General features: G+C 34.9%; 2 protein-coding genes and 1 pseudogene across 5 annotated transcripts; all 3 read right to left on the bottom strand.

Annotated features, from left to right (window-relative positions):
- Positions 1 to 789: 789 nt before the first annotated feature.
- On the bottom strand, positions 790 to 4,584 carry LOC111298927 (uncharacterized; annotated as a pseudogene). Its single transcript, XR_016329575.1, has 3 exons — positions 3,601 to 4,584; positions 2,988 to 3,009; positions 790 to 1,341 (listed from the first exon to the last, which is right to left on the bottom strand). The product of XR_016329575.1 is annotated as an uncharacterized LOC111298927 (transcript).
- A 773-nt stretch (positions 4,585 to 5,357) lies between these two features.
- On the bottom strand, positions 5,358 to 13,470 carry LOC111298926 (DEAD-box ATP-dependent RNA helicase 10-like). Of its 3 annotated transcripts, XM_022893688.2 has the most exons (13): positions 13,194 to 13,470; positions 12,928 to 13,075; positions 12,763 to 12,832; positions 12,463 to 12,525; positions 11,677 to 11,751; positions 11,230 to 11,349; positions 10,171 to 10,212; positions 10,002 to 10,076; positions 6,963 to 7,109; positions 6,650 to 6,787; positions 6,352 to 6,463; positions 6,176 to 6,264; positions 5,358 to 5,797 (listed from the first exon to the last, which is right to left on the bottom strand). In XM_022893688.2, exons 1-13 carry the CDS (start codon positions 13,330 to 13,332, stop codon positions 5,681 to 5,683), a joined length of 1,335 nt encoding a protein of 444 aa, XP_022749423.1. In that variant the 5' UTR covers positions 13,333 to 13,470; the 3' UTR covers positions 5,358 to 5,680. The 3 variants fall into 3 exon arrangements, with proteins under 3 accessions (XP_022749423.1, XP_022749424.1, XP_089603095.1); XM_022893689.2 differs by lacking the exon at positions 6,650 to 6,787 and having other exon boundaries at positions 5,522 to 5,797; XM_089746969.1 differs by lacking the exon at positions 11,230 to 11,349 and having other exon boundaries at positions 5,522 to 5,797.
- Positions 13,471 to 13,988: 518 nt separating this feature from the next.
- LOC149513600 (Tetratricopeptide repeat (TPR)-like superfamily protein) lies at positions 13,989 to 17,519 on the bottom strand. The gene has a single exon (XM_089746956.1). The coding sequence runs from the start codon at positions 16,975 to 16,977 to the stop codon at positions 14,164 to 14,166; it is 2,814 nt and encodes a 937-aa protein (XP_089603082.1). The 5' UTR covers positions 16,978 to 17,519; the 3' UTR covers positions 13,989 to 14,163.
- Between the last annotated feature and the right edge of the window lie 54 nt (positions 17,520 to 17,573).

Genomic DNA, 17,573 nt, shown 5'->3' with positions numbered 1-17,573 from the left:
GGGTTTCATTGATGTTCTTGGTGTTTTGAGGTTAAGAAATTGAGTGGAAGATTAGGTCATGGAAAAAGATAGAATCAAAGATGGAGGAGTTTGGACTGTTACTCGGGAAGAATCGAAGGGTATATTTTGAGATTTCACTAAAATCTGGTAAATTTTTTACATTGTTACCCTCTTCTGCTAATGGAACTAAATACCAAAGTTATAAGTGGAAAAAAAAAATTCTACGGTGGGTGTAAGTAGGAAAGTCACAAATCATATGAGATGTATGTAGAATTTACTCATAAAATTATACAACAATGATGTAGCAAATAAATATTTATATAGACAAAAAAATACAACTAAAGTAAAATTTTCTATGCATGTCAAATTTGTGAAACTATTTCTAATGAAAATCCTTACAATTAAATTTTTCTTATAAAATAGTTCATAGATGAGGATGAATAAAAAAATTATAGATGCTAAAATTTAAAATTTAAACTTATTGAATATTATTTTTTAAGAATGATTATTTAAACCAATTAAATTAAATTTCGAGTTTAACTTATGATTAAGAGTTAATTTAGCTTGCTGCTGCGGCTAAGTGTTTGATATTAGTGAAAAAATATTGTGACTAATTGTAATGTTTAAAAAAATATGTATAAAATAATAAAATATTAAAAATATGGGAATAATATAATAATTTTTATTTTAAACATATTTTTTTATCACAAAAGTATGCTTTTTTATTTGAGTTGAAAAATCAAGAATTAAAAAACCAAAATTTTTTTTATTGTTTAATATTGTGTTTGAATCAAAAGTAACTTTTAGATGTAAAACCTACCCTAAACAGCAATACGAAACAAGACCTAAAATTTAATCTAATTCTAAGTACACATGAGAGGTCCCATTAGACAAAAATTCTATGCATAAAATTCTTACTTTATTTTAAAAAATCTGAAATTGTGTTATTGTAAATGTCGAGGCTAGAGTTCCTTCCCTCTATTGAAAGGGGTGTGCTTCCGAGGCAAAAGTACACCAACAGTAGCAAAAAAAGAGATGATGGCAAGCTCATGGATTGGTGTGTTTATTTTTGTGCTCGTGGTGGTAGAGGGTGTTTTTGAGGTTCCTGCCGCAAGTGGAGGCATGACTCCTATCCAGTGCAAAGAGGAGCAGCGCCTGCTCGTGAATGCTTGCAGTGCCGTCATGTTCGACCACACCCCCCTCATCCGACTGCTGCGAACGTGTCAGGGTCACCCATGTCGAGTGCGTATGCTCTGCCGTGACCCCTAAGTTGATGACCCTCATCGGAGTTGAACGCACCATTAAGCAGATTGAAGGTTGTGGAAGAACCGTTCCTCGCAACTACAAGTGTGGAAGTAAGATTGAGCATGATCAAGCATACATCTGCTGGTTTCTTTAATTGCATAAATAGAAATCATATTAGACCTTTCCTATCACATTTGTAATAAATCTGACAAATCAAGAAGTGATAAGTAATAAAAAATCACCAAATATATATATGCTATAAATATCCGATAAAACATTGAATCTCTTTAATCTGTCCTTGTGCAGTATATGCATGCATGCCTGGAAGAACGATTTTAGCTTTGTATTCAAATCCAACATGATCTGCTTCTGCTCTTATGTGACTATGAACTTACCAAGTAATTAAAAGTATGCTTTAGTATGGTTGTGATTAAAATCTCTCTTTCTATCCAAGTTTTCGTCACAAAAATGGGTTGTCATGACATAATTAATTAATCATGTCAAAGTCTTTCACATAAACACGAAATATTTATCACACAGAGTATAAGACATAATCCGATTAACACATTTAAGTATAATTAACATGTTTAAGTATGACACAATTAAACATGTAACTATGATTAACCAATTTAAACATAATTAAAAGTTATTTTACTTATTCTATTAAATATTAAAAATTCAATAAATGACTTTAAACAAGTTAAATATGTTTAATAAAGTAGATTAACTTGTTAATACGATTAATTAATCATGAATAAGCAAGTCATTTATAGGTTAAACAAGTCAACAAGCATAACATACAAATATTTCCGCAACATAAATGATCATGACAAAAAGTCTTAACAAAAGAATTTTAAAAAGAAGTTAGAGAAGGAACAAGAAAAGTTTCTGGAATAATATTTTGGTCAAGGAAAGAAAAAAGAAAGATATTTGATAAAAGGGACAATCAGACTGCCAGAATGAAGAAACAATAGTCTTTGGCACTGGGAAGCAAAAGTGAGACGCCAAAACAGTGGAATTACACCTGGGGATGCAGTCAAACATGAGAACTTGAAGTAAACAAGCAAGTCATTCCACTTGACTTAGAATAACAAATGACCTAGATAAAAGAATTAATGCATTGAATTTCTACAAGAATTTCCACAATCGAGTAATTGAACAAGAAATTACTAGATATGATAATTTTAGATATTATATGATGACATGAAAATGAAATGAAAAAAAATATAAAATGAGACAATTTAAAATTAATAAAAACCATTTATATGTTTGGTAAAAATAAAAAAAGATGTTTCATATTTAGAATATCGGCATAAATTGTGATAATAGTAATTTTTGTGTTTTACACATGCTGGTATAAAACAAACATGACAAGAATACACATCAACCAAAAAACTGAGACAAACAATCCTAGCTAAAGTTTTTCTTCTCATTGAATCTGCAAAGCAGTCAACGGAAAAACCAGCTTATGTTAAAATAATATGTCAGGTTACAACATACAGTAACATGCTGAAACACCCAAACTTTTCACTTGTTAGACAAGAAGGAAATTTACCTTATCACGGGTTTATGCTTCCTCAAGTCCCAAACAACTAGAAAAATATAAACATATAGTTAAACTTAAATGACAAGATAAAATAGTCTCGACTCCATTAATGTTCTCACAGTTGTTCTATTCTAAGAAGTGGATGCTTATAAGTATTGGTTGAGCCTTGCTGTTTCAAGAAGAAAAGAGATTTCACCTTGAGTAGCGGAATCACCACCCTGTATGACGAATGCTACAACTACATTAGATGCCTTAATATATACATGTAAAGAAACCAACAGCATGATTTAACTTATAATAAAATAGTAGTCAATGTATTATACCTAAATTTTAACTTAAAATAATAGTAGTCAATGTATTATAACTAAAATTTATCTGAACACACATGATAAGAGATGATTACAACATGCACTGGTCATGAACCATTGTATAATGGTGAGACAGAGAGCAGAGAGCAGGCTGCAAATTGTTGTTGCTAAATGTAGATTTCACCATCATAAACCACAAATTCTAGTATGTTTGGAGCTATGGCATTGAACTCGAGACCACCGAACCGAGAAAGATGGGTAAAGGAAATAGGTAAATGTACCATGCAATCATCAAAAGCCTGAGAACAGATTATCACGTCTGTTAAAAGGAAAAAGTTATATTACAGAAAAAAGGAAAGTCACTTGCCTCAGAACTGAACAAAAGGTTAAACAAATCAAATCAGTGCTACATGATGCAAAGCACAAATTTTTACCACTTTAACCAGATATAATAAGATACATGTACATATTAGCAGTATGCGTATAAGCACAAATTGTCACCTTTTCACGTATAGTCTCAAGCGTGACATGCCAATGAGTGCAACCACATATTTATACATCTTGGCACCTTTTGAAACCTCTGTTTTCTTTATATATACCATCTCCTCATTAAACGAAGTCCTTGGAATCAACGTGGGAGGCAAGATGAGCACAGCAATCAAATCATTTCTGCTAACACCCATTTCTTCATACAATGCAATGACTGGTCTGATACTATTGTGGAAATCATACGTCAAGAGGGAAGGGAAGCATTTCTCGTGAACCGAACAGGGTCGTGAGAAAATCATCCCGCTCATCAAAGTAATTATTGATACGAGAACAAAAGAAACGAGGCCGGCAATTGATTATCTTAACGATGTCGGAAGTGGTGAGTCCCAAGCTACTCAGCAACTTGAGTTTGGATAAAAGGGGAGTTACTTGAGCATGGCGCAAAGAAGGCTGGCATGAAAAAATCTTCAACAAATCATTTTCGCTGCAACCCCATTTCTTGAAAAGTTCAATAGAGTCTCTCAGATACTCTAGAGCTTCTTCCGTCAGGCTTTCAGCTTGGTTTTAGCATATTGTAGAATAGGTGGCGGTAATACGAAAAGCAGCGCTTGAAGCCGTTAACTGGCGGTTCGAGGCGGATACAAGAACCCGGATTTTGAGTAATAGAAGAGATTTAGGGAACATGTGAGAACTCTTCTTTTTGCAATTTTAGCGAAGCAAATTTGTCAGAAAGAGGAGGAGGCCGGAGTTGGAAGAGGGAGAACAAAGAAGCGAAAGCCCAAAGGATAATGTTACAAACTACGTAATTATTTCGCGCAAATTGCTCATGCACGTATTAATTTTCGCTCAAGTTTTACTCTTCTTCAATTTAATCCTTATTTCTATTGAACTATTCTTATCTCCAATGGCAAACAATATATGCAAATTAAATTTTAACTGTAATTAAGACTAGAATATAATATATAAAACAGCATAATTATTAAATCTGGATTGATCCGATCAATCCAGATTTAATAATTATGCTGTTTTAAACCGTTTTTACAATTTGATTTGTCATATTTACAAAACAACTCGTGGTTTATTGAGTTTATTATTGACCTGAATTATTTAAATATATATTTGTAAAATAATTTAAAATTTATATCTATCTTAAGTTTTGTGTACTAATTATTTATTTTTTCATCTTTTTTTATTAAAAATTATTTTTTCTTAAAAAATAAAAATACATTTTCAAAAACTAGAAAGTAAAAAAATAATCTTTGAACGCTTAGGGTTTTTTTTTTTTTTAATTTTTAAATGATAATAAAAATTTTGATACATATATCATAATATTTAGTTTACAAAATTAAGAAAAATATTTATATAATCTATATCATATTTTTATTAAGAAAAATAATTTAAAATATTTAAACCATCCCTCGCACAAATCTCTCTACTGTCTTATTTGAAACCTATTATTATAGAATAATAATTTAGGACAATCCTTGTCAAATTTAACATATGCTCAAATAATTACAACTGCCATTGCAATTTCTATCTTTCATCAGTAGGCTTGAATTACAATTCACCAATCACAATTACAATCACATCAAAAGTTGAGGGAGCTGTTATTAGTTATTACACTTATGTAGAACTGGCAATGGCATGAAAGACAAATCTTTGTTTAGAAACGAGGAAAGCTATAATAAATGATGAATGTCACGGATATTTCAAAAAAAAATTTATACATGTAATGTTTTTTTCAATCAAGTATGTATAAGAGTAGAAGATTTAATGAATAATTAGAAATTAAAAAAAATAATAATAATAATCTCATGTGAGTTGGATCCTGGTCCAAGGATTAATGCTAGCAGCATGCTTAACACATTTAAGACTTAATTTCCTTAAAGGAAATGAAAATGTGATTTATGCAATCTGCGTTGTGTAGAATAACTTCACAAAAGGGGGGTTCTCTTTCCAATTTTCTTTTTCATTTATAAAGGTAATGTCGAATATCTTGCAAGGATGAAAATTTAGGCAAGCCATGCTGAACCCACCATATTAATGGGAACCAAGTGCATGGAGAAAAGAATAACATGAAAAGCAGGCAGTCTCATTTTTTCTTAAATTTCTTCGAAGACTTGCCTTTGATGCCTAGGTATCTCCCTATGTCCTCGTTGTCTTCTTCTCCACCCTTCCTCTTCTTTGTGCCTCCAATTTCTTTAAGTTTCTGCAAATGTTCAAATTTTATTGATTAGAAAAATTTGTTATCCAAGAAAGTAGTTAAAAAAAAATGCTTTATATAAATAGAAACACAGAGCAAAAGGGTGACTCCACCATAAAGGGGCACATTCTACATAGGATTTAAATAGCAACTCTGAGGGTAAAGTGAAAGAAGCATGAAAGACTATATATCTTGAGCTAAATATCAAACCCTAGAAACATATAATATAAGCACAAGACCAAATTTATATAGCTATTACTTCTACAAACCAAATGGTTAGACCAGTAAAAACCAGATGACAAAACAGAAACAAGAAAATAGTGCTTTCAATCCAGCTTGTGATAAGATAAAAATATAGATAAAGCTAAAAGGAACTTGGATTACCATCTGCGATAGTCTTTTTGCTTCAGTGACACTTTCCAACAGTAGCAAGACTTCCTCTTCTTGAGCAGGATACTCGGGTAACTTTTTGCCTGGAATACATAAAACAAAAAAGTTTAGTCCGCTGGACAAGCTACTCAACCGACATCCTAGCAACAAATTTAGCTACTGCAACATACCAATAAGCTTTTCTATCTGCAGGTACCACTCCAGCTCATACTGATTCACTAGTGAGATTGCAACACCAGATCGTCCTGCACGAGCTGTTCTACCTACTCGATGGATGTAATCCTGTTCCCACATGAAATTAGCAAAATGAAGAAAAAAGGGCAGCAAAAGAACTAGCAGAAAACTTTTATTCACTCTATCCTTTTAAAAATCCAGACCATTTCATAGAATAACAGAATGCATAGTTTTTTTCAAGGTCTGACATATGCTGCAACAAGTTAAACAAAAAAGAGATAGTGCAAGCGTAACCTTAGAGTTTGTAGGGATGTCATAATTAATAACCATATCCACAGATGGAATGTCAAGTCCTCTACTAGCCACATCAGTGCAGACAAGAACATTACACTCTCCAGACTTAAACTTATTCAAGGCTCCAAGCCTCTTTGACTGTCAAATACATTACATCAACAAAGTGAGGGCAAATAATAATAAAAAGGAAACAAAGGGAAAAGTTCATGGTGTGGGTTTGGTTTACCTACTGGGGGGGGGGGGGGGGGGGGAGACTCTGCATTTGTAGAGAAAAAGCATAAATCAGTACATCACCAAAATAAATTTCATGTACCTGAGTCATTTGACCACTAATGGGAATGGCCCTTATATTAAGATTCCGAAGAATAAAGGACAAAAGGCGAGTTGCATCACATGTTCGAGTGAAAACCATAGATGTACATCCAGACATCTCAGTCAAAATATAAACAAGATAGCAATCCTGCAATTACAGCAAAATAAAATATATAAATAAAGACATCGCACAAGATATAGAAGTGTAAACAGCACCATATAATAAATGAAGAGAAAGAAAACAAAACAAAAGGCACGTGCAGACAGAACTCAGATCTAATCTCTAAAATATTAAAGCCCCAAATTCTGCATGCCCCCCCCCCCCCCCCACCAATCTTGTTGATGGATATTTCCCTGTTTCTCTCTTTTCTCTGTCTCAATCTCATCATTCTTTCCAGATTCTGCTTCATTCTTCTGTGACTCTTGGCCATCGCAGTATTCCAAAAATAGACTCTTTCTGTCTTTGTTTTTCATTTTCCCTAATTGACAATAAATTGTATGTGTTTGTTGTATGGGTGAATGCAATTGCAAAGAGGCGAGGAAAGAAAACAAGAAAGATCTTAGTAGGACAACAATTCGAGCCAATTTCTAGCTTTTTGTTGCCTATCAGAATCTGGTTAAACTGAAAGACCCTGTACCATCTGTGTCATCCGTGTCATGCCATGATTACACAGTACTTCACCAAACATTCCAAAACTGAGCAAAATATATGTTGACTATTAAAAATGAATGGTCCAAGCACGATATTAGACTACTCCTATAGCCAAAAATTCCATGACCAACCCTTTGAAACTTTCTGATTACTCAAGGGTATATAAAGTAGCTGGCTGAAATATTAGTTTTCTATAGTACTGCTGCTTGCTAGAATTTATATCATCCACCGGAAACTTCATCCTACTTTGTCAGAAGCTTGCTAGCTTCCAACCTGTGCCAGAAAATACATCCTAGCTTTAACAAATAGATCCTAACTATGCTCTATATACCTCCATAAGGCCCTTCTTGAATAATACAAGTCCATTTTGCTTTTCATTTTTAAAACTATCAAAATAGGCTCCGGCAAGAAAAAACCGTATGAATCGCAAGTGCTTATCATCTAATTATAGAAGGTGAAGAGATGACTTAAGAAATAAACTGAATTTAGAAACCATATTTATTCCCACATCATATTATGTATGTGTGCGTGCGTGCGTGTGTGTGTGTGTGTGTGTGTGTGTGTGTATAGAGTCGTCACCACCAGCAGAAGAGAAGAGAGTGTGAGAGTTTAGACAAGCTCAGGCTGAGTCAGCCTACTCCTGCCAAGCCTTGACAAATCAGCATGCTAATGGATTTGGTCCTGAATAGCCAGCTATAACAGCACTCAGTGTGAGTGGCTGTGCAACACAACTTTGTTGCATAGCCTGTGATCCCCATGTAGTGCGTGGACAAAACTCTCTCAAACCATCTAGAAGGCTTACCTTGTAGTCCACACAACAAAAGGATCTAGAAAGCCCAGGTGTGGGCAATATAGCACTCTTGTTTGAGAAGGTTCTTGGATAGAGTTTAGAAGTGTTAGCCTAACAGCACTCACGTGTAAAATCTTGTATAGCACTAAGAAGTTTCCAAACACTGCAGACTCTAGAAGGTTTGCAGAAGATCTAAGAAAGGCTCTACTCTGGGTTATTCTAGAACCTTGTATTACTCAACCACTTGACTTACCCTGGCCCCATATTTAAGGGGCCTCTAAGAGTCCTCTCTTTACATTGGTAAAACAACTAGTTCAATAATATACACTTCCAAGTAATCAACACTCGCTTGATTGTATTTTGCTCTATCAATCCTCTAGTTTGAGTGCAAACATCATTTAATGGTGTTGGCCTAATAGAACCTACTTGAAAATATCTTCTATGGTACTAGGAACTTTTTAGACACCCCAGGCCCTAGAAGATCTCTACAAGACGCTTAGGAAGTCTCTAGTGCTAGAATGTGTGTTTTAGAACCTTCCCGCATAACGTTGCTACCACGCCCTCATCTTTTAGATCATTTTGTTGACCAGACTGCAAGGTAGGCCTTCTAAGGTTTTAGAGAGTTTTGTCAATGCACCACCTTGGAGTCACAGGCTGTGTGGCAGGTTTTGCTATCCTAGCACCTACAATCCAAATAGTAGAAGAATCTAGAAGGCTCTGGGCACAGGTATAATATCACCCTTATGCAGGCATTGTTGCACCCAATGCAATAACTGCAGGCAAGCTTAAGTTGCCAATACAAACTTATGCTAAATACCACACCCAAGTATTATGCCTAAGTCACCCGTTGTTAACCACACGCTAGACATCCAATCAAAACTATAGCGTGTTGGAACACATACTAGATGACTGAAAAAAGGTAAGCAGTGTGAATGCTTGTAAGTGTATATTTGCTAAACTAGTTGTTGTAAAAATGAAGGGGATCACATTATATGAGAGGGTCCTTTACACTGTATGACCAGGGCTATGTCAAGTGGCTGAGTATTATGAGGATCCTAAAGCACTCAAATCCTAAATTCATCCTAAAGGTCTTCTGTAGACCTTCTAGAGAATGGGATGTCTAGAGACTTCCTAATATCGTACAAGATATTGATAGTGTGTGTTATCAAACAGCACCTCCAAACTCCATTCTAGAACCTTCCTGCACAAGGTGCTATCGTACCCACTCCTAGGGCCTTCTAAATCTTTTTGCTACCTGGACAGCAGGATGGGTATTCTAGAAGGTTCCAGAGAATTTTGATTGCAAACTGCCCTAAGGTCACAACATGTGCTGTATGGGCCTATGGCACATGCATTACCATTCATTAAGCCAAATACTCGAGAATATAATTTTCATAAAATTACTCTAACAAACTCAATGCCATTCACAAGACTAGACTTAGAGTCCATCTAGTTTGGCAAGGACCAAAAAGTTTTGCTCAATCCTTTTCAGTAACTTGATCTCTCTCAAAAATAGATAGATGACAATCATCAAAGCCCAATGATTTATATGACATTTACATCTTTGAAAGAAATTTAATGCGGAGAAAATTAGGAACCTTGTACTTTGCAGGTATAAAGCGATACTGCTGCTTCAGTGTGTCAACGGTGGAATATTTAGATGCTGCTTCAATCTGAAAAAGTAATGAACATGCCAAAAGCTTTTAAAACATTAAAAGTAAAAATTGGTGAATGCTGAAAATTTTTGCATAAATATTATCATCAAACCTTCACAGGATTTCTCAGACATGCCCTTTGTAGCTTCTTCACCTGCAACATCAACAAATATTGTGGTCAAGCTTTCAGCAAGTAAAGCCATCTTTTATGTAAAATCAGGTCAAATTGTGAAAATACTGTGCAATAAACACACTTCTTTCTTATGTGTGCTCTAAACATGATTCATTGCTTCAATTTTTTTATTTCTCCAATTCTCCTCATAAAAAATAAATCATCTTATATAGTTGGACCAATCCAAATAAGTTTGATTAATATGGCACTGATGCTTCATGTTAGATTTTTGCATTAATACCAGTATATACAGTCTCAAACTTTAGATAAAGGATTCCACTTGTCTTTAGCACCAGCTTTGCCTCAATAAATTTTCTATCTGACACTATGGAATGAATGCTTTACTTTCTGAAAGTGAGAATCCCTTTTGGGTCAGTATATTGCTTATTCAAAAGGTTACTCAAAGAAGGATTGCAAACTAGCTAGAATGTTGGCATGTTATTTATAAGTATTGTACATCTAACAGAGGTAATGTTTCTCCTGTAGATTATTCACAAGTAGGATAGAAGTAACTAGAGGCTACAGAGCATTGTTTATGTGTAGCATGGCACATTATTCACATATGAATATCATAAAATCTAACAGAATTAATCATAAGCTCTCAAATATGCATGCTCATTATACGCCTAGCTCCTTACCAAAGCCCAAGATGGTATCACAACATCAAGTTTTAATTTTGTCTGACCTCTTGTAGAAATTTTAAAAAGAAAAAAATTCAAACTAACAGAAAAGATATTAACTAACAGCAACCAACAACACCAAACTAAGCCTTTTTACATGGGTTTTTAGCTATATAGATCATATTGCACAAATGTGCTCTATTCAAGATCGTGTTGTTAGTAAGCATGACAAAGAGATGTCTTTTTTACTTTTTTTCGTTGTAGTTTTCAACCATAACCACAATGGTAACTAATAAAGTGAAATGGAAAATGGCATATGAAGGAAATGTTTCTTATTGAATACATATAATTTTTTTTTTTTTTAACTTTCAAGACATACCTTTTTGGTCATGGTTGCAGAAAACAAATATGTGTGCCTATCACGAGGAATAACATTCAAAATATCATCAAGTGCTTTCTCAAAATCCTCATTCAGCAACCTATCAGCCTCATCTAAGACCTGCCAAATACATGCGCATTGTTTCAGCAGTACAAACAGTCAATTATAAATTTAAGTAAGGAAATAGGTATTTTATAAATCCTATCCAGGTCAATTATATGAAACTATATCAAGCAACAACTCTAACATGGCTACATTGACTCTGTTTTAAAGTGCCATGTGAGGCAATGGCATTCATATAATGAAGGTGAAACCGACCAAAGTAGAATTTAGCAGTTCAACAATGGAAAAGTAATCTAACAGATGGTGTAACCAGCGAAAACACTCATACCAAGGCAAAAGGGAGTTTGAAAAAAAAATTGAGGAAAAAGGAGAAAAAGCTTTTACCAAATATTTCAGCATGCGGAGGGAAAAACCTTTAGTATTAGTCAGGTGATCCACAAGGCGTCCAGGCGTCCCAACCTACAGGGTAAAGATTAAAATTCAGGTATCATACAAAAAATAAGAGATTCAGATGTATTCCTTGTTCTAAGACACTTATTTCATTAATTTTCTATGTCCATCCTAAAATTGTAGCTACTTAGAACAACAGGATAATGATATTTTTCTCTTGGGGTTTTCCTTTTAAGGAGGGTTATTACCATTAAGGGAATATCTTTTAAATCCTAAGTAAAGTTTTTCCATCAAAGTGAACACCAAAACACATAAAATCATCTAAATAAAGTCACAGGCATACCAACACAGAAGCTCCATAGCCCTGATCCTAACAATTTGCAGGGAAATCGTAAAAGAAAACTGAAGGCCCTTGGTTGCCTAGATGAAACAAGTATCATAAAAGAAAGGGACTCATATAGGAGTCAAACAGTAGACCAAGATTAAAGAAAAGGACTATAATGACCATAGATCAAGCATATGTATAGTGGAAACCACTTACTATAATCTTTGTCACTAGACTCACTACATCATAGAACATAAAAAACTTAGAAAAGGCATCAACAAACTTAACATATAGACTAGCAATCAATTTTTGTCTATCCTTCTGTTAAATGCAGTTTTATAATTACAACAAAGTCTTCTCTCACAGGTCTACTTAGCCTGGATCCTTTAGGCTCAAATTTGCTTCATTGCACAATGACTTTTAGATAAGAATGGAGGGAGAACAGACGAACTTACAATGATGTGTGGCCGCTTTCCAATGGCAATTTGTTGTTGCATTAGGTCCACCCCTCCAACAAGCTTTCAAAATTAAAGAACCAAAATTTAAGCAACCAAAATAATGAAACTACAAAGCAAAATTTTCAGAGTCAGCAAATAGCATATCACTCATACCAAACAAGTCTTTCAGACAAAATCTTCAACAAGCAAAGCGTAAATTAAGAACCAGTCAAAAGTGAAAATCTCAATCATATTAAACAGCTGACAAAAACCATTTTAAAGTAACTAACTAGCTAAATATTTTGATTGGAAGCTTACCACAGCACATTTTAGGCTAATCCCAGATCCTAAGGCTTCAAATTGTTCTGCAATTTGAATTGCAAGCTCCCTGCAGCAACAAACTATCAACTAAACTAAAAAATATTCAACAACAAGAATATTTCCTTTATAAAAAGAAATTAAATAACTTTTTAGATATCAGACCGTGTTGGGGAAAGCACCAAAGCAAAAAATGCAGGAGCGGATTTGTATCCTTGTTTCGAATGGCACTCTAAAAGAGCGTGCAGTATAGGAAGAGCAAATGCCCCTGTTTTACCCGAACCCGTTTGGGCAAGTCCAATCAAATCCTTCCCTACAAAATAAAAATCCATAAAAAAAAAAATTTTAGAAAAACAATAATATTTCAATTAAACATAGTTTCTTAAAACAACTTAAAAGAAAAGGAAAAGCGGCGATTTTAAGAAGTGAACCTTCGACAGCGTGGGGAATGGCTTCGACTTGGATTTTGGTAGGGGCTTTCCAACCTAAACCATCGCAGGCTTCCACTAATTCGTCGCATAAACCTAAATCTTTAAACGAGTTGATTTCTTCCTTCACTTCTTCACCCATCTTTGTTGAGGTTTGAAGAAGCTTTTACTTGACGGCCCGTGTAGGAAAGAGAGTTAAGCGGTGGAGCGTGGTTAAAACGGCTAGGGTTTTTCTGTTTGGCCGTTATGAACTTGTGAGACACAGAAACAAAGGGTCTTGCTCCATCTTGCCGCCAAAGGTGTACTAAATACTCTCAAACAAAACGCTGCGTTTTAATGATGTTCCTTTTTATTTTTTATTTTATTTTGAATAAGTTTGTTTTTCTTTTTATTTCTTTTTTTTTTTTAGAATGAAAAAGGAGAAATAAATATTATCATTATTATCCCATGAACTCGAGCCTATAAAATCATTGTTAGTGGAAAAATACAAGAAAATTAAATTCTTTTTATGATTATATAAAAATCAACCTTAATTCTCAATTAATATTTCAAAAAATTTCTCTAATTAATTGTTCAAAGGGAAAAAGAAAAAAAAAAGTGATATTGAATCATTAATATTTAAAACCTAGTAAAATTGTGAAATTAGACACACATACACTAATATTTTTAAAAAATAATAATAATCTATAACAACTATGACATTATATGAAAGTAGTCTTTGGATTGTAAAAAGTGTTTGTAATATGTAAAAATATATATAAATAGTTTTAAAATTAAACGTATTCAAACAAAATAAAATTTCTAATAGTAATTGCGGCAACCTTTCTCTTATTCCCAAGCTGTGATCTAATTTGTAAAGAAAAAAAAGTTAAGGATGTAGCAAGAGGATGTATTCTATAAAGAAGCAGCACATTTACTTGCTATTCCTGTTATAAGATCCTGCTTAGAGCTCAAAAATAGCTATTCTTACCACTCACCAGTAATCAGAACAAGAACATTGGCCACCACTAAAATGGTGGAACCGGTAAGGATCCCTCAATAAAATTTTTCGGCTGATAATTCCGCTGACAAACTTGTAAAAAGAATGGCAATCACCACAAACACGAAGGTTCTTGAACACTCTAATGGTTGAACCATCTGGAGTATTTAATAATCCAAATGCAAGGGCTAGTCTCTCACTGTGGTTCCAAAGATTATGCTCTTTTTGTTCTTCATCTGTATCTTGCAATGCATAGCTGGTATCAGGAACATAACCTGCTTCTTTAATCATCTTCTTAAGCTCTCCCAACTTTGCATATATTTCATTGGCCTGAGGATGTGTTTGATCCCCCATTCCAAACAATCCCACCTGGTTCTTCAACTTCACCCAACTGCATGCAGGTTTCTTCTTTATGTTGTATGACCCCATTTGTCTCCTTACATCCTCTACATCATCCCATTTCCCAGTAGTTGCACAAATATTAGAATATAGAACATAAGCCGAGTCATCTGATGGGTCCAACTCAAAAAGATGTTCTGCAGCTTTCTTCGCAAGCTCCAAATTGCCATGGATTTTACATGAACCCAACAAGCTCCGCCAGAAAAGATCATCTGGCGGGACAGGCATTTCGTTGATAAAAGTTTCAGCCTCAACAAGCCTTCCTGATCGTCCAAGAAGATCAATTATACATACACAATGCTCTTTTCCTGGTGGGACATTAAACTCTTTGCTCATTTTAGTATAATATGTAAGACCCTCATCCACCAGGCCCCCATGATTGCAAGCAGAAAGAAGAGAGACAAAGGTTACATGGTCAGGCTTCTGCCCCATTTCCAGCATTTCATTGAAAGTTTCTCTTGCCTTTTGGAAATGCCCATGTCTGGCAAAAGCTGATATTAATATGTTCCATGTTAATCGAGATCTATTGAATGGTTGGGGAAGTATTCTTAATACATCGTCCATTTCCCCACATTTTCCATACATATCCATTGCAGCATTAGTAACAAAATCATCTGAGTCAAATCCAAGTTTAACTGCAAGACAGTGGAGTTGTTGGCCTTCCTCCAAGGCAGCCAACTTAGCGGTAGCAGCAAGACCTTCAGAGAAGCTGAATTGATCTATATCTATACCAGCACTTCTCATCTTCACAATAACTTTTAAGACCTCTTCCTCAAGATGATGATAAGCATTTGCTGCAATAATTGCATTCCATGAGACAGAGTTCTTATGAGGCAATCCATCAAAGATATAGTTACTTGATTGGAGATCACCACACTTGGCATACATTGTGATAAGGGAATTCTGCACATATTTGTTTGATTCAAATCCTGTTGAAACAATATGTGAATGGATGGGCCTCCCGTATTTCAGTAAATCATTAGGGGTCATGCAAGCACCTAGAACATTTGATATTGTAATGTAGTCTGTTTTTATACCTTCTTCTCTCATAAACTGAAAGGCTTTTACTGCCTCATCTGGTTCTTCATTTTCTGCATGGCCACCGATGAGGGCATTCCAAGTGACTTTGTTTCGCTTGGGCATCATCTGGAAAACCTTTTTTGCTTCAACCATCAAACCAGACTTTGCATACATAGTCACTGATGCATTTCCAACAACCACGTTCTCATGCATACCTGACAGAATTACAAGAGCATGCACTATCTTCCCTTCATCAATAAACTCAGAGTTAGAGCAAGCTGCCAATGCACTCGTAAAAGTCACATAGCTAATTGCCTTTTTCATTTGAAGCATTTTGATCAATAATTTTAAGGCATCTAGGCTCCTCCCGTCTCTAACATAGCAGGTCATCATGGAATTCCAAGAAATTAAATCCGTCTCCAACATTTCTTTAAAGACAAATTCTGCATCATCCAACCTTCCAGCTTCATAATACATACCTAAAAGTGAATTGCATATACAAACGTTTGAATCCAGTCCCAACCTAAAGACTAGACCATGCATTCCTTGTCCCCATTTTAAATTATCTACGGAACTGCAGGCAGAAAGCAAAGTTGCAAGAGTAGTAGAATTTATTTTCTTATGAACATGACGCATCAGATGAAAAAATCTCATTGACTCCCCACAAAGTCCATTCTGAACATGTGCAGAAATTATTGAGTTCCAAGAGATCGTGTCACATTCATTCATGCAACTAAAAACATAACAGGCCTCTTTTAGTCTCCCTAAACTACCAAACATAGATATGAGAGAATTAGCAACAGAAACTTTATTTTCAAAACCAGACTTTACAACATGACCAAGAACTTTATGACCCAATAATTCATCTTCAAGCAACGTACAAGCAGTTATCACGATAGCAAATGTGTTCTCATTACAACTAACCTCTTCTTTCATCATTTCCCGATATAAATATATAACATTCTCCAAATCTCCACTATCTAAATATCCAAACATCAATGAAGTCCAGGAGACTACATTCCTCTCGGGCATCTCCTCGAAGAGCCTTTGCTCATCAAAAACTCTCTTGTAAGCTCCATAAAAATGCAGCAAACAAGTTCCCACAAACACATCACATAACAAACCAACTTTAACAACAAAACCATGAACTTGAATCCCTTCACTAAACATACAACCCGACCTATCACAAGCAGTTATCAAGCTTGAAACAAGAAACCCCGAAGGCCTGACACCAAAACTCTGCATTTCACGAAACAAAAACATCACGTCCCCATATAAACCAACTCGAACAAGCCCCGACATCATAGTGTTCCAAGAAGCATCATTTCTAACAGACAAATTATCGAACAGGTAACGAGCGTAATCAACAAGGCCAAACTTTGAGTACATATTAATCAATGTATTTGTAAGAAACACGCTTAAAGGGACTAAACCTTTGATGCAAAGCGCATGTAAGGCTTTGCCAGTGGTTTCTTGGGTGATTTGAGAGAAACCCTTTTGATAAAAGCAAGAGATTTCGGGGTTAGGGTGGTTTGAGAGGGCAATGGTGGCATGACTTCCGGGTTTTTCTTCTTCTTTTTCTGGCCATTGGATTGAGGAGATGACGTGAAGTTTGAAGTGGGTTCGCGAAGGAAGGTTGTAGAGAGCAGTGGGGAGTACTGGAAGTTTGGCTTTGAGAAGGTTTCTGCAACAAATAGCCAGCTCTGGTTATTGGTTTTGTTATGCTTTTGTTCCGAAGAAAGTGGCTAGAAACAACGCCCAAATTCCCTGGTTTGAACTTGGAGGCAAAGGCTTGAACTTCATTTCTTCGTTTGTTGAAATTTTAGTAGGGTTACCTTCTCCTTTCTTTTTTTTTCCTCTTTAGGAGCTTTTTTCAATGTGGAACAGAAATTACTTCATTATTTTAGTTTGGTTAATGTGAAAATATTCCCTAGATTATATTATTTTTCACCATTTAATATTTTAATTTTGATTTCATCAAGTAT

This window comes from Durio zibethinus, chromosome 18 (genome assembly GCF_047325235.1).
Source record: "Durio zibethinus cultivar Kanyao isolate XHJ-2024 chromosome 18, ASM4732523v1, whole genome shotgun sequence".
In the NCBI taxonomy this organism is placed as follows: domain Eukaryota; kingdom Viridiplantae; phylum Streptophyta; class Magnoliopsida; order Malvales; family Malvaceae; genus Durio; species Durio zibethinus.
The sequence above is the reverse complement of the archived record's forward strand: the minus strand, read 5'-3'. Positions and strand labels throughout refer to the sequence as shown.